A 15,821-nucleotide genomic window follows, 5' to 3' on the forward strand; every position below is an offset into this window, starting at 1 on the left:
ACATACAACATTGCTTTATAAGTTAAAATAACTTATAATGAGCAGTATAGAGACAAAAAAGTATTAATTAACTACTGCAATCTAGAAAGTATAAGTGATAAAAATGTGCAAACATTGGATATATGAAAAATAATATGGCATTTCGGTATGCTCATACGCTACTGCCAGCGACGTGAGCAGTTGAATGAAAATTAACTATTGAATGGCTGACAGCCGACGTGTCCGACATCGTCGCGTAGTTTCATTCTGCACATCGAATGTAGCTTACTCCCCGGTTGCCAATATATCATGTTATCCTTCACAGAGAACGTTGAACAGCCAAGGCGAAAGACTCTGCGAGCAAGATGGCGAGAGACATGTGTCTATATTATATCAAAATCTTATTTATAAGAATTTTGTCTGTTGTTCGAAATTATTTGTATTAAAATCGATCAGGCAATTATTTTACAAGATGTGCAAGAATAATGTTGAAGTTCTTTATATTATTCTTAAAATACAATAATTCTTAAAATATATAATTCATATTATTCAACTGAATTGCTTCACCTAGATTTGACTTATAATAAATAAGAAATTTATAACTAATAAGTTTACAAATTTCAAAAACTCTTGTCTTTTTATACAAAACGAATTAGATTTCAATTCTTTACGATTATAAGATAAATAAGTGTACAAAAAATTTTATGTTTTGAATGTATATGTGCAATCGAAATAGAAACATTTGCTTATGTAAGATTTTTTATTTGTAATAACGATTTATAATAAATATATTATATTCTTAAGTTCTCTGTCAACAACAGTCTTTAGAGATACATTTCGAAAAGAGATTCCAAAAAATGTTGTATGGCTTTGTCGGGCGTGCATTTTATTTAGTAGCATTTTTCAGGATGAGTTTCCCCAATCCTGTGGCGAGAGGCCCCAAGTGAAAGTTGAAAGGACGGTCCAGAAGGGTGGAAATGGCCTCGCGTGTGGTCAGCTTGGATCTCGTCGCACGAGTTACGCATTTGTGAATAGCCTCTGGGATTTCTCTGTCCCGTGACTAAGCCTTCGGGATTAGCACGGGGTATGTGGCCGGCCTACAACTGTCCGCGAAACAAAGAACAGATAGATACCTCATTCCCGCGCGACAGAACGAAACTTGCAACTTGATCGGGGAAAAGTTTCACGTGATATTTCGTTTCTCCTATCTATATGAATTATATTTCGTATCACTCGTTGTATTTGTCAGTATTATTCGACCGAGGGCGCGGAAAGCTTTACTCTCAATAATAGTTCATAGATTTTTGCTCGCAAATTGCGAATATCTTCATTTAAGTGAGCAAGTTGTCGATGCAGACATGCACGGCCTTTTATCGGGGCTTATTTAAAGACATACAATCCTTGGCATCAGAGATCTGCATTAGCTGATAATTCGCGTTGGTAATTTCTAAATTTTTTCGAAACTTTTTTAAGTCCTTTCTGTTCTTGCGACACGAAAGTGTGGCCGGTGCCAGACGGGCATGCCCAAACGACCAATTGTACCATCTGTCGTGCGCTAGTTCTAACTTAATGGTGGGTATAGTGCACGTCACGTATGATCGCGTTCGTATTCCCGGGGCGACCTCGCGTGACCAGACAATTACGGGTTTCTAGTGCACTGCAGGTAGCCGAGAAGTACCAATCGGTTAATATGAGACCCTTCGGCAAGGTTCTCTTTATTTCAATCGTGAACGATAAATGTAACTGAAGGTTCCTACCCAATCCTTAGACAGCGTGATCGGCTGTCTAGGTTATATCAGGTACTACTATGTTCCATTCACATGCTATAGCTCCAAACTTTCATAATAGACATCAATTTAATGGCGATTTGCTCATAGCCATTAGGCGCATTATCTTTATATAACTTTCATGAAGCCTTTTTACACCAAGTGTTTTCAAATTTTTTATAATTACGCTACGCGACAGGCCGAAAGCCAATAATAATTATACATTATATAATAATAATTACACAATGCAACACGTAGTAAAAAGAAATAAATGCCTATAAAAATTTAGAACTACAAATATGGATTTTTAGATATCAACTTAAATCCTTCTATCGATTCATAAAGTCGAAAGAGAGGGCGGTGATCTTATCTTATGCGAGGTCATTTCTGTGTAATATCATCGCAGATGTATATTGTGACTGCGACCCAATAGGTAGGTTTATCACGCGTGTCAGAAGGTTTGGGAAGAAACTCAGCAGGAGCCTCTTAAGAGGAGGCCAGCTTTAGGTTAGTTGACGGGAGGGGGGGGAGAGGAGATCTCCTGAAGTGAGCGCACTTTTATAAACTTTGTCGTGTACTAATCCTCCGGCCGGGCCTGATCCCTTAGCCAACTACGTCGGGGCTCGCCAATCGAGTACCGTGACGCCGAGAAACTTCATCAGGTCGTCATTTCGCGTTTCAGGAGAGCGAGAACCGACGGCAAGGATGGATGGAGAAAGAAAAGTCGATCCCTACTTAGGTGTTCGCCTTTTTCTTAAGACGGGGAGGCACATTCACCCACCTCCCCATAAATTGGATTACGATACGTGACGTCATTAGCGGCATGCTTTATTTGCGGACCACGACGCTCCCCGAGTTCCGAAGTTGAACGACGGCATACGCCGCGCCGTCGGGAGTGTTCGAAGCCCCGCGTAATTCCTCCGCGAAAGAAACTCCACGGATTAATTTTGTTTCGAAATCAGAGTTCACCAGAGATTGAAGTTAAAGAATTGCTCGATTGTATTACAAATAAAAATAAACCCAATAGTAAAATGTACACAAAAACACATTGGGCGTCACGAATCTTATTAAATTCACGATAGAGGAAATAGACGTTATTTTTATTTTGAGGAAGGATCACCGAAGCTTCCTGGTTTTTAATTAGCACCGGGTAAAAAAAGGTTTACCGGATAACTGAGGGCGAGCGGTTGCCCTGGTAGGATTAATAAATTAGCCGTAAGGTTTTAAAGCGGCCACGTCGGTGGCTAAACTCGGGGTTGAAAGGAAAAAGCAAGAGAGAAAGAACGAGAGAGGAAAAAAATGAAGGGGCAGATAATGGTTCCGGTCAACAAAATGAATACCGGCACGCGCTGTTCTTTCCGGATGTCTGAATAGACTTGTAACGAGTCGGTCAGACCTGCCTTCGTTCCTACCTTTCTCATATCTCCTCTCACCCTTTCTCATCATCTCTCTCTTTGTCTCCCCTTAGATCTTATCCTTCTCTTCCCTCTATCACAGGTCCCTCTCTTTTCGTTTCTTTTTCCCTGCAACGGTGTTGTAATGGAGCAACGAGAATCGGAGGGAAGAGAGAAAAGAGCAGGATCACAAGGGGTGAGAACGAGGACGAGCGCCGGTCACCGAGGGTGAGCCCGTGGTCGCGTTGTAATTGTGTTATTTTGTAGCCATTTCACGTGAGGGTCCACGGAAGGGGTAGACGTGTATATAAACATCGGGATTGTTTTATTCGTCCAGCTTGCGTGACACGCGCCGAGACTTTCGTCCGGCGCGGTGCCGCGAAAAATCATCGGCCGTCATCAAGTTAATCGGGGAAAATTGAGCGCCCGCCAGTCGCTAATTATTAATCCGCCGTCAAAAGTCGTTAATCAGCGCAATTGAGTATTCACGTATAATGGATGAAAATTCACGTGGACCAATTAATCCCAGAAGAGAAGTACACGCGGATAGTATGCAATACCTACATTTCATACTTTAAATTATAAATTGGATTTATTTGCGCGTTATTTACTTGAAACGTTCGTATTTTTAGTACTACAGTTCTTCGTCAACGATCAATTATGACCTCACCAGATAAAAAGAGATACGATGGGACGCAATTAAGATTTATTTTACGATGCGCGCGATATACGAGCAGTTAATTTCTAATACTTAAATATATCTTATCTTTTTTATAGTTAATTACACGGTACAACTTTTTCGTGTTCTTAAAAAGCAAAAAGAATCGCGTGTCGTTAGATGTCCTTACGAATGCACCAGATATCATTAGCTCACGCTATACAATGCTGTCTTTTGCTTCTACAACATTATCTTGACATGACAGTTCTTGACAGAATGGCGCAACATGTTTCGAAATAAACTTCTCAATTAATAGCAAAAATAAATATCTATCACGTCGTGCGAGCGTGGCAACTATAGTTCAGTATACTATGTAAATCTAGTCGCAGGAGAAATTATAAGCGGTATTATGTCTCCGATGGAACCGATATAAAACTGCAGGATCGCACGGAATACCTGATGCGTGTAATAGTCCTCCGGCACTTCGCCGCGTTAAATCGCATGCCGGACACTCTGGATGAGGAAAAGATCGGAGGTTCTAAAAAAAGAGAACAGCACGAGGAACAATCACAAAGTAGGTATTTACACACGGAGGCGCGCGGCGCCCTTAAAGGGAGGGTAGAGCCCTCGCGCGCGAGTAAAGGTCCTTTTTATGCGTGCGGTCGCAAAGGCAGCGTAAAATTGAGTTACAGGGCAGTTTATTTTTTTATTAGCCGACTCGACCCCGTCGCGCGCGCGCGCGGCCGGGTCTTTCTCGACGCGGAAAGGGTGGTTTTTGCGGCCGACGGATTTCCCGATAGCGGTTTTATGGCGTGTCAACACGCCCTTACGCGCGCCTGCATGTGAGCGTGCGGCGAATAAAAAAAAACTGCGCACGCGATCGTCACGCTAAATCGAAAAGATCAAGAGCAACTCTCGGCAGAGAAAGAGAGAGAGAGAGAGAGAGAGAGAGGGAAACGCGGAACGAAAAAAAGAAAGAGAGAAAGGGAGATAGATTTTCGATTACGAAACCCCCAACTTGACCGACTCCGGTACGACTGTATCGTCGTCACGCTGATAAGTGTGCGTTTAATCGAGCTATTTATCATGTAGTTTTATCTGAGATTTCGCAACTATTTTAGTTATTCAACGCCTATATAGACAGACAAGACTTTAATGATTACTCGTATTTTCTATTTTTTGAACGTTATCACGATTATTTAGCCAATTAATCCTCCGTGCGTTCGTCGTGCGACAGACGTGAAATCAAACGCGAGAGATTGAATTCTTGAAAGTGATCATCTTCGCAGCCATCGGCCGGAGAAAACGTTAAGGGGATAATGAGGACAGGCAGCCAGGCGTAGGGTGGTAATAAGGTGGCTTGGAGCGGCTGGGATGCTAGTCACGTTTCCAGCCGCTGACAGCTGCGGCTTATACGTATGACGTGGTATCAACCCCAAATTTCCCCGACTAGACACGTCGTGTCTTCGCTGCCCTAAGACCCTGGAATGCACTCGAGCCTCCACCTGTCACACCATGGCGAATCTACAGTGTGACGCGCGAGGTTTGACTCTTCGAGTCTTCTCAAAAGGAACAGCGAGGTTTACCCTTCTTTCGTGTATTACCTATCGTATCTAATCACCGGATCAAATCAATTTCATCGACCGTTTGCTGATTGAGGCATTTAAATATGTTTAAAATGCTTTTATTTTAACAAGAAGCTTGTAGTTCTATTAATTTAAAAGGCAAAATGTCTCAAATATAAAATGTTTTGTGTAATAAAGAAACAAATAGAAGAATAACGATAAATAAATATAGAATGGCTGTATCATAGGACACAGAGAATAATTTTACTCGAAGAGGCCTTGATTTCAGCATTTGAGTCATCACCCCTCGCCTCGTAATTATTGATTTTCTGCGCTGCCCTAACTCCCCTAACTTCATAGAGAACAAGACAGAGAAAGCAAAAGAGAAAGAGAGAGAGAAGGAAAGGACCAGCGTAACCAAGAGAGTCGAAAATGCCTTTTGTCCCCTCTCGTAACGTATAACACACGAGCGGTAACCCTATCGCGACTTACGATTACTATCTCTACATATATTTTAAAGAATTTCAATTTTTATATATGTCTTTATATACGGAAATTTAAAAACACCATTAATCTTTTGAAATCTTTTTAAAGTTCAGTACATCTTAATCTTGAAGCCACGTTATTTCTCTCCTGTGTACGTAATCTGTATATTTTCTTTACAAAATCACTGGTGTACATCAATACATATAATTTAGAATTAAAAAAAATGTATCGTCGCGTAGCGCAATCTTTTATAATTTAGCAAACATTAATCAATCATAATCGGATATCTGTTAGAGAAATAATATAGTATTTAAAAAAAAAATTGAATATGTATGATTGAGTTGATACTAATATTAATTTAAACATTAATATTTTCTAGAGCATAATATGATATTTTGCCTGATCATATCAGTAATCGTATCAGTATATTAGTAACAGTATTAGTTTATGGATTTCTTTTTCTTTATATTTTTATATTTATTTTATAATTTAAAATTTCTTTTTATTGTATACGGATTTATAATTCAAAAAAAGATTTGCAAGTCTTTGTATTTCCGTCATGATGGATCGACCGGAACAGTAGGTATTAGTTTCATTAATATCAATTTAGGAAAATACCGTTTCATAACACGACAGACAAGAAAATCTCACCTCTGCCGAGACTGGACGGAGACATAGACATTCCCGGCCTGCTACTATCGAAGGTGCCGGGTCTCTCTGGCATTTTCATGACATTGTCCTGCTGCCCGTTCGCCGAAGGCACATCAGCAGCGACTGTCGGACTAGACGTAGTGGTGGTCGTTGACACGGTCGTAATGGTTATACTGGTGATGCTGTTTGCATTAGGATTCCCGGCAGGATTCGTGGTATTGCTGCTGTCATTAGCGCCGTTGTTCCCGTTGGTAGTTTTATTGCCGACCACCCCGTTGCCATTCGTATTCGCAGTGTTGACGTTGTTCGCACTGCCGTTATTCGCGGTGGTGCAGCTGCTCACAGCGGTAACACTCACCACCCCTTCTCTCGCGATATCCTGAATCGCACTAGCCGCTCTGGAGCCCACCCCCGCGGGCTGAAGAATCGTGTATTGTTTCGAAGAATCGGGACTCGTAACGGAAGGTGGGCCGCGTGTAGGACTCTTGCTGGGGGATACAGAATTGGTGGCTACATCATGAGTTGTCACATGATGACTCTCTTCTTTCGAGGACTTCAACTGCAACAGTGTTGACGAGTGTTTATCCTCGGATGTCGACGAAATGCCGGATACAGGTTGAGGGGTTGGCATCGTCGGTCCAGGTGTCGGATATCCCACGAATGTAGCGGCAGCTGGATATGGACCAATCGGTGGAATCGCCGAAGAGGCTACTGGAACCGAAGAGTTACGGCACGATGCTTTCGAGTGATCCGTATTAGGCGGCCTGAAGGCAGACGTTGCTGAGAACGGTGAGCTTGTTGGCGGCGATGAAGACGACGACGTCCCCGTAGGTGAAACTTTTATGTTAGTATCGTTATATTGTCTTTGATAGTTTGTGTAAAGTGATTGGTGGTGCTGCTGTTGTCTGTTAATATTTTGAGGTGATTGACCGTTTTTACATGTCCGATCTCGTTCCCGATCGATCGATCTGTCCCGATCGCCATCGTCTTTGTCAGTAGCCGGATCGGACATGTCAATTTCTAGTTCGTTGGACGAATCATCGACTAATTCGTTGAAATCCGGCGGATCGTATCTGGAATATTTGTCCAATTGCCTACCCTGAGAGTCAACGTGTGTGCCCACCACGTTCCTCTCGTTTCTCTCTTTGTTTGACAACGATCGAACAGAAACTGGTCTAATTTTTGGTGGTTCGTTCTGATTAACATTGTTAACCTGAGACTGAATATTCGCACATTCGTTCTCTATTTTTAGCAGATTGTCTAAATCTTTCTTAATTTTAATCGGATGCTGTTGCTGTTTCGGATGTTGTTCCTGTTGCTTATTCTGTTGCTGCATCTTACTCGATCGATCTTGTTGTCCGCGAAGAGTTATTACGTCCTTCAACGAACAACCGGTGTCGTTGCTCGTAGTCGAAGATGTTGATATCGATGAGGGCGACAGTTTGGGATTTTCTTTCTTTTCTTCGAATAGATTCTCGAAGTTAGATTCGTATCTATCCTCGTCCGAATTTCCTCTTTGATACAGAGATCCTCTAGGTCCCGGCCAACTGCCTGATAGACTCTTCAAAGCGGCTTCCGTTTCTCTTATGAGAGTCTCGTTGTCTTCGGGCTCTTCGCTGTGCTTGCTCGATTTCCTGGCAGGGCTACCCGAATTACCAGTTGTAAACGCGCGCTTCTTCTGGGGCAATGGTATATTTTTGTTAGGATCAACGTCAATTTTTCGCATATCATCGTCGCGAATGCTTTTCCTCCTGCGCTTCATGGCCGCGTCAGTCATCTCCATTTCTTGTGGCGTGCTCGTCTGCAGGCCCTTCTTGCCAATCAACAATTGCTGCTGCGACGGCTGCTGCGCCTGTTTAGGATTCTGCGTGACCGACTCTGCTTCCAGCTTCCGCTTTTTGAGATGAGCCATCGCATTCTGTCCGCCTGGCACGCTGGTCAGTTCCACCCTGGAACACAAAAATTCCAGAGGATCAGCAAGTTTGCTCTGCCATGCGGGCGCAAGAGACGCAAGGGTGCGTTCGGTACACGAGTGCAAAATCGTCGATTTCAAGGCCGGCGCGATCTAACGAGAAAGATAATCCATCTCGCTTAGGATCCGCACCGCTCTTTCGTTAGGAAAGGATCCTCAGCGCCTGCCACAGATCACTCTTTTTCTCCCTTCGTCTACTTAACAGCGCGTTCGAAGTCTAAGGAACTGTCTTTCAAGAGAGTTCACCTGACATCTGCCGAAGATTGTCGAGTACGTAGCCACGAGTCCGAAGAATCATTCTATGCTGTTGAGATGCGTCTGTATTTCTCCCTCTCTCTTTCTTTTTCTCTTTTTTTCCTGGTGAACGATCGCTTGGTTCTTTTTGTGTTATTTATCTTTTTTTTTTAGCGGGGCACGTTCTATCTTGCTGCTTGTGACGGACTCGAAATATTTAGACAAGCACTGCGTGACACGCACGCGCGCACGCACACAATGAGGACACGCGCGCTTGACAAACTGTTAATATACATATATATATATATAACTATATATACATATGTATGTATGTATATATATGTATATAGATAACACAAGTCCGGCTCGTGTACGCGGTGGGCCCTTTCAGACGGGGTGCTCGCGAGCTACTGTGCTATGTTTAAGTTCGTTCGGGGGTGGCGATCTTCCGTCGCTCGCGGAGGGGATGAAGACTTGCGCGGGCAGTCGACGGCTTCTGCTTCGTCGCGAAAGGTGGGGGCGGGTTCTGCGCACTGTCCACCCCCTTGAGCTCGGCTGGAGCACGATTCCCAGCCCTTCTGCACATCCCCCTTGCTCACCTCGACCCCCGCCTTGGTTATCGTAGAAGGGAACACGGTTCCTGGGTGCACAACTAGGACTCTCTCTCTTTCTCAGTGTGTTGAGGTACGTGCTTCGTACACCTCTCCCACTTATATCCATTCCCGTCTACATATATATGTACTTTCATACACATACATGCATACATACGAATATATATACATATAAATGTATGTTTGTATGTATGTACGTATGTACATATGCGTGTATGTACGTATGTACCCCTCCGCCATCCCTCGGGCTGACGCGCTTCTGTATATACGTGCTACCTGGTTCTCTTTGCTGCCTTAGAAATCTGAGCATTGGTCTCGGCCAGCGACATCGCTGATCTGCTTCCTTCATAACTGCCTTCGCGAGTTTTTGCGTAGCTAAATTTTTTAAAGAAAAGTGAAATCTCTGAACAGAAATAACTTTGCTTATAGCAGATTTGTAATTTTCTCTTCATAGAATTTTTGAGAAGCGCTAAGTGTACTAAGAGTACTTGGGCAGCAACTTCAAAAGTTATTGTGAATTTAATGTTGTGATGAGATATACAGTGCCAATAATTCCGAATATACATTAACAAATATTAAACCACGCGGATCAAATCTCTCAGCAAACAGTATTCACATATATTTATGCATCGAAAATACAGTTCATTGTTTGACAGTAAAAGTTCTCACTATGTAAATTATGTAATAATAAGCTTTTTTTAATATTGCTTATTTTGTCGTAACTAAATTCAGCCTGAATTTAATATAATAAAAATATCTCAACAGAATATCCTAACGATTATGCACAAATTATTTCAAACTAGCAAATTAACCATCTTTCTGATGACTTGTAAGACTTTAGGCCTTTAACTGCACGACGTTCGCCCTTTGGTACGCTCGTAAGGTTTACAGCGATAGGAGGAACCTACAACTGGAATTAGATAAACCCGCTCCTGGTGGTGGAAGCAGAAGAAGAGCAGGATCAACGTCAGCGCTTAGCGGAGCTCCCTAGGATCCCAAGGAATGAGAGAGCTTCCCTTAAACCTTAAACCCTCCTCAGACCACGTAGCCGGGAGTTTAGAGCGACGAACTCTTGCTATGGACCGCGGTAGGAGGACGGCGGGAGTGCCCTCGTCCAAAATCGGAAGTTAAATCGCACCAGCGGCTTAAGACATTATCACTTTTCTTTGCGGACGAATGCTCTCTTGAAACTGGCCTTCGATAGTAGAACTGGGTAAAGACGACTGGGCAAGGGGAGAAGAAGGGAGTACACAAGAAAGAGCTAGAATCCCTTCAAGTTGGGGGGGATCAATGTGTCTTGGTCCACTCACTAATTATGTGTCATCCCTTACGGTTTGTGTGGAATAATTAGAAAGCGGGCGCAGCTTTAGTACGGATGAGTAGTCTAGCAAATGTGACTCACTTCAAATTCTCACAAAAAAAACTATCGTCGATATTGACGAAGTCTCCGTTGATTATTGCTACAAGTGTCTTTAATATACTTCGTGAAATATCAAATATGTTCTAATTTTTTGTTTCTTGTGGCTTGAATTTCATAACTAATTTTATAATTCAAATAATCTAGAATTTTTATCATCGACTTGAAAAATTCCCACCACGTCGTTATGTTTCAATCTAAAACTTATCATAGAATGTTTAAATTACATTAAAAAAAAATAAAATTACAACCAGATATTCTTTTGTTACGAAAATTTGATATTACTTCTGCAAAATAGACAAGAAACTTGTAGAAACAATAAACAATAAATTTTAACAATAAATGCAATGTAAGTATTTAGATACCTACTTAATTTATATTATTTAAACACTAATTGTTATTAAAGGTATCATATAATAGAGGTTGAATATATTGATAGCTTTTAATGCTGAATCTCTTTAAATAATTTGTAGAATTTAATATGTTTGGTTTACTAGAAATGTATCTGTCATTCAATTAACAATTTTTGATCGTAATGCGATCATAAGAAGATGGTTAAACAGAATACGACGACGCGAGGACGATGGTGCTTCTATTGCGAGGATTAGGGTATTAGGCGACGTCACGTCACTAAAGTCTAAAGGAAACTCCTTGGAACTGTGCTCGGAGAGATAGCCCAAACTTGCATTCTCTATCTTCCTGGCGGTTCTTCGGATTCTGTCTCTCATCTCCTCTCTCTCTCTCTCTCTCTCTCTCTCTCTCTCTCTCTCTCTCTCTCTCTCTCTCTCTCTCTCTCTCTCTCTCTCTCTCTCTCTCCCCCTCTCCCTTTTCTTCTAACTCTTACCTTCTTTCTCTATTTCTTACTGTCTTCTGCTATTGTTTTATTTTCTAATTCTTTTCTATCTTGTTTATTCTATTCATTTAAATATATGCACAAATTTTCTCTTTAAATTTCTCTCTCTTTTTGTATTCTCGATCCGGTTTTTGTTTTTCTTGTCTTTTTAACTATTGTTAAATATCTTCAGAACCCTTGATCAGTCCTATATTCTTAAATCACAATTAGACAAACCAATGAATCGCAATTCTTGGTTAAATTTTTTATATTATAAAAGATCGATCATTAGATTAATGGTATAATTGATAGAATAGATTGTAAAGACAAATCATGAACAATAAATAAGGTTCGATAAAAATGACGACAATCTGAGCGTTCTTCTCATAAATACATTGATTTGATACGAGTTCCTTTGCAATTGCGAAAATCACGCGTTAGTAACTTCATCCAAGAGCCTGTCGGGGGGTGTTCTCGAGAAAAGGCAGTCATACGTCTTTTTCTCGCCAACGTGCGAGGGTGGGCGAGATCGGCGCTAGGCGAGCGCCGGATAATTTAGGGGTCTCTCACGCGTGGATAATGGGGAACTTGGCTAATGCACCCCACTTGGCACCACGTGGATTCGCATGAATTTTGCGATTCAACCTTTGTACCTCCCTCGTTCGCTGCCGCTAACGACTCGCGCATGAAAACGGCAGACTTAATTGTTATAAAAAAAATTCTACGACTTATCGCGGTTAAATTATGCAAGATGTTGTAAAATATTATATTAACAAGAACTAGTTAAGCTTATTTAAAAGTAAATATTTTAACAATCATCGCTATTCTACTTTATCCGTGATACATCGGATAAAATGGTGATAGTCTGAGAATACGTTTGACAACATACTTTTTATTAACGACGCAAATAGTGTCCCTCTTAAGTTGCGTCGTCTCTATAAATCTCCTCTAAAGCTAACGGCATCGAAATGGACTTTATTATTTCTGGACCGCGCTTCGAGATGCTGTTATTATTCACCTTCTACAGCGGCGAAAAAAAGAGAAAACGAGAGCAGGTGAGGGAGACAGAGAGGATTTTAAAGCGAATTCAGATCGTTGATATAGTAAAGAAAGAATGCTGTGACCGGGGCAGCTGAGCTGTTTGGTTGGACATCATTTTGCTGTTCAGCTCGAGGGAATACTCCTTCGTCTAGCTACTAACTGTCCGTCCATTCGTCGAGCTTTCTTCCAATTTTTTTCCGTTCGTCCCATGAGCATACCCTCGCTTACCAGCTGACGTCTTAAAGTCTTATCAAATATTTAGCACTGGCCGAGCCAATGCCTTAAGTGGTCCCTCCATCGCTGGACTTTACTTTCTTCCAATAAATCCTTCATGTTACATCTCCTAAAATCTCAACAAATTAACAAATTTCGAACACCAAGTTTCTTTTTTTCTAAAAAATTCTTTATATATATCCAAGTTTTAAATAAATATGTTAATAAAATTGGTTAAAATTTCGTTTAAAGTTCTTTATCTGTAAGCATATAAAATTCATAATTGATTTACGAGAGATTCAATGCTATAGATGTTATAAAATTTTGAGGGTCAATTGGAGATGTATAAAAATTAAAAATTAATTAAATCTTATAGACTGCGTGAATAAAATTTTTCGATACATCTTACTTGTGCGCACGAGACGTATTCTGGAAACAGTAAGTATCGCCGATCGAGGCGTTGATTAACGACCGAGCTGCAGATCGGCGATTTTAGCTCGAAGTCGAGGTCGCTTTTTTGTCCCTTTCGCCACACGGCAATACGTCACGCGTCCCGGTTTCGGGGTGTAATTAAAGAGAGCGCAGAACAGCATGACGCCTCGGGCCTGTCTGGGGAGGGGGAGGGGGTGTAAGAAGCGGGGCGAGGCGACTGGGGCCGAGGGTACGCGCGGGATATAAGGGACGTGTTTTACCGAGGGATACTTACACACCATCCCCGCGCGGCACATATTTTCATATAACAAAACCATCTGCGTGCCGCGCATAACAAATTTCAACTGATTTATAGCGAGCCCGTTGGCGGTGGGAGGCCGCAAATTTTCGCAGTTACGGAAGCCGGCGAATGTGCCGTTGTGAAACGACCGTTCTCTGTTTACAAAATGTAGCTTTCTCAGAAGAAGATAGCCTCGCAGCAAGCCCCGATACGTACGTATACGTCTAGCCCGCGTGACGTATTCGGATAATAATTTTCAAATCGAGCACCCGAACGACGAATCGAGAACCGACAGATGATTTTTGCGTAGTCGACATCAAAAATACGCCACCCTCCATCATATGCGAAAACGCGGAAGTATGATGGAATTCACGAACTTTGGAACCGTTCGAAGCTTCGCATTCTCCGCTATTCTCATCCCACACAAGCGGCGGAGAAATTGAAAAGGACATCACGTCTCCCAGGGGTTTAATGCTGATATCCGCTGGAAAGGCGACCTTAAAGGGTTGCAAAGGGGGCAGCAAAGACGGTGTATGGGGAAAGGGATAAAGGGAGCGAGAGGGCTGGTAAGAAGCGACTGTGCTCGGACCAACCGACGTCCGACCGTACCATCGGATCGATAATGTCATAGTGACAAGTACTAGTATGTGTATACGCGCTTCTTGCACGAAAGGTAATGTCATTCGAGGTGGGGTTGGAGATCTACATTGATGAATTTAACATGTATCTAATAACTTACTGCGTATCTAATAATCGTTATGTTTTTCTACTTGCTTAACATTCAAAGATATTCTTTTTTCGTTATTATAATTAGCTCGCAGTAACCATTCTTTCATTCAACAATAAATTATACAATATATAAGTCAGTATATACAAAAATGTAATAATAAAAAGAAATATTCATGTACCATTTATATTAACAATTTACAATTAACAATTTAATTGCAGCAAATAAAATGGTAGAAAAAAGATATATTATATAAAATGCTTTTTACGTTATATTATATAATAATTCTAAGATTTAAATAAAAAAATTAACAAGCTATAAAAGCAAACAGCTACGTCTCAATAAGAAAATATTATAATTAAAAAAATTGCTAATATTCTAATATACTTTTAATTTTCAATTGCAATATATAGAGGTTGATAGACAGAAAAAGGAAAAGAAACATTATTATAACGTTTAAATACAATAGATACACTGCTTTATGCTACCGTTGTATTTCTAAATTTTTCTGTAAAATGTTAATGGAAAGTTCGTGCGAGCAATATCTCATGCGATTCAAAACAACCGATTTTAAAGCGAGTCGCGAGTTCTTACTGCAAAACGAAAAGGGCAGTAAATCTGGAAACGAACCTGGAATAAACTGTCCGGGACTATGGCCATAATAATATGCCTCCGTCAGATTGTTACGGGTAGCTGGAATTGCCTCCCCGAAAAGCGGTGCGCGTCGCGCCGTTCTTGGATTACGATGCAATTTCTCGAGCCTCGTACTGATGACGGCCCTTAAAACTCGAGGACTCTCCTGCCGTGGTTCGCTTTGCGACATTATATAAATGTATAGCAATGCACGCCAATGAATTCGAACATCGTTCTCCCCACGAATACTTTGTGTATTATTAAAATTGCGTAATAAATGAAATAAATCACACAAACACTATTACGACACATCAAATTTGATAATTTCGAAACAAAATATCAAAGAATCGAAATTTCATCATGTTTTTCTGCAATCTACTTATATGTATTGTCACATTTTTACAAATTATATACTAAATATTAGATATTTTATAATTTTGAGTCCAGAATCGATTCAACAACATATTGGCGTATAAAAAGATTTCAATTTCAATTAAGATTTTAATCTAAAATACTGACAACTATTAACAAAATTATTGTGCTAAGTAAAATCGAACCTTTTCCTCTGCATACAATTCTTACAGAGAAATTCGTCCTCACTGGAGCATGTATAATAATTTGCGATTTCGTGCATATGCGGTAACACGGAAAAAAATGCTAATTTCACTTTCTGACGAATTTTTATTGGTATGCGCGTGTACGAGCAGTAAAAAAAGATTCACGACTGTTACGAGAAGCAGTTGTAACAGAAGGGCACGCGCGTATCGAGTAACATGATTACAAATATATCATAAACTCTCTTCCGATCGGGCTTGTGGAGGGCGCGAGAGAAGCCCGTGCTGGGAAAGAAGGAGCGTGTCCTTCGACACGCGATACACGTGCGTCGCCTGTCGATGCGGCTTTATCGCAGCAAATCACTGCCGCTCCGAT

General features: G+C 41.1%; 1 protein-coding gene across 12 annotated transcripts in view; it reads right to left on the reverse strand.

Moving 5' to 3' along the window:
- Window positions 1–15,821, reverse strand: part of LOC105838488 (homeobox protein 5) — a 289,536-nt gene that overhangs the window by 20,468 nt on the left and 253,247 nt on the right. For 11 of the 12 annotated variants that reach the window (XM_036284302.1, XM_036284303.1, XM_036284301.1 and 8 more), the window contains one exon: window positions 6,500–8,448. In XM_036284302.1, coding sequence (XP_036140195.1) covers window positions 6,500–8,448 — 1,949 coding nt within the window. Of the gene's footprint in view, window positions 1–6,499; window positions 8,449–8,717; window positions 10,755–15,821 lie in introns of those variants that run through there. The other variant, XM_036284306.1, reaches the window with a different exon arrangement.

Source organism: Monomorium pharaonis, chromosome 3, assembly GCF_013373865.1.
Source record: "Monomorium pharaonis isolate MP-MQ-018 chromosome 3, ASM1337386v2, whole genome shotgun sequence".
Lineage (NCBI taxonomy): Eukaryota > Metazoa > Arthropoda > Insecta > Hymenoptera > Formicidae > Monomorium > Monomorium pharaonis.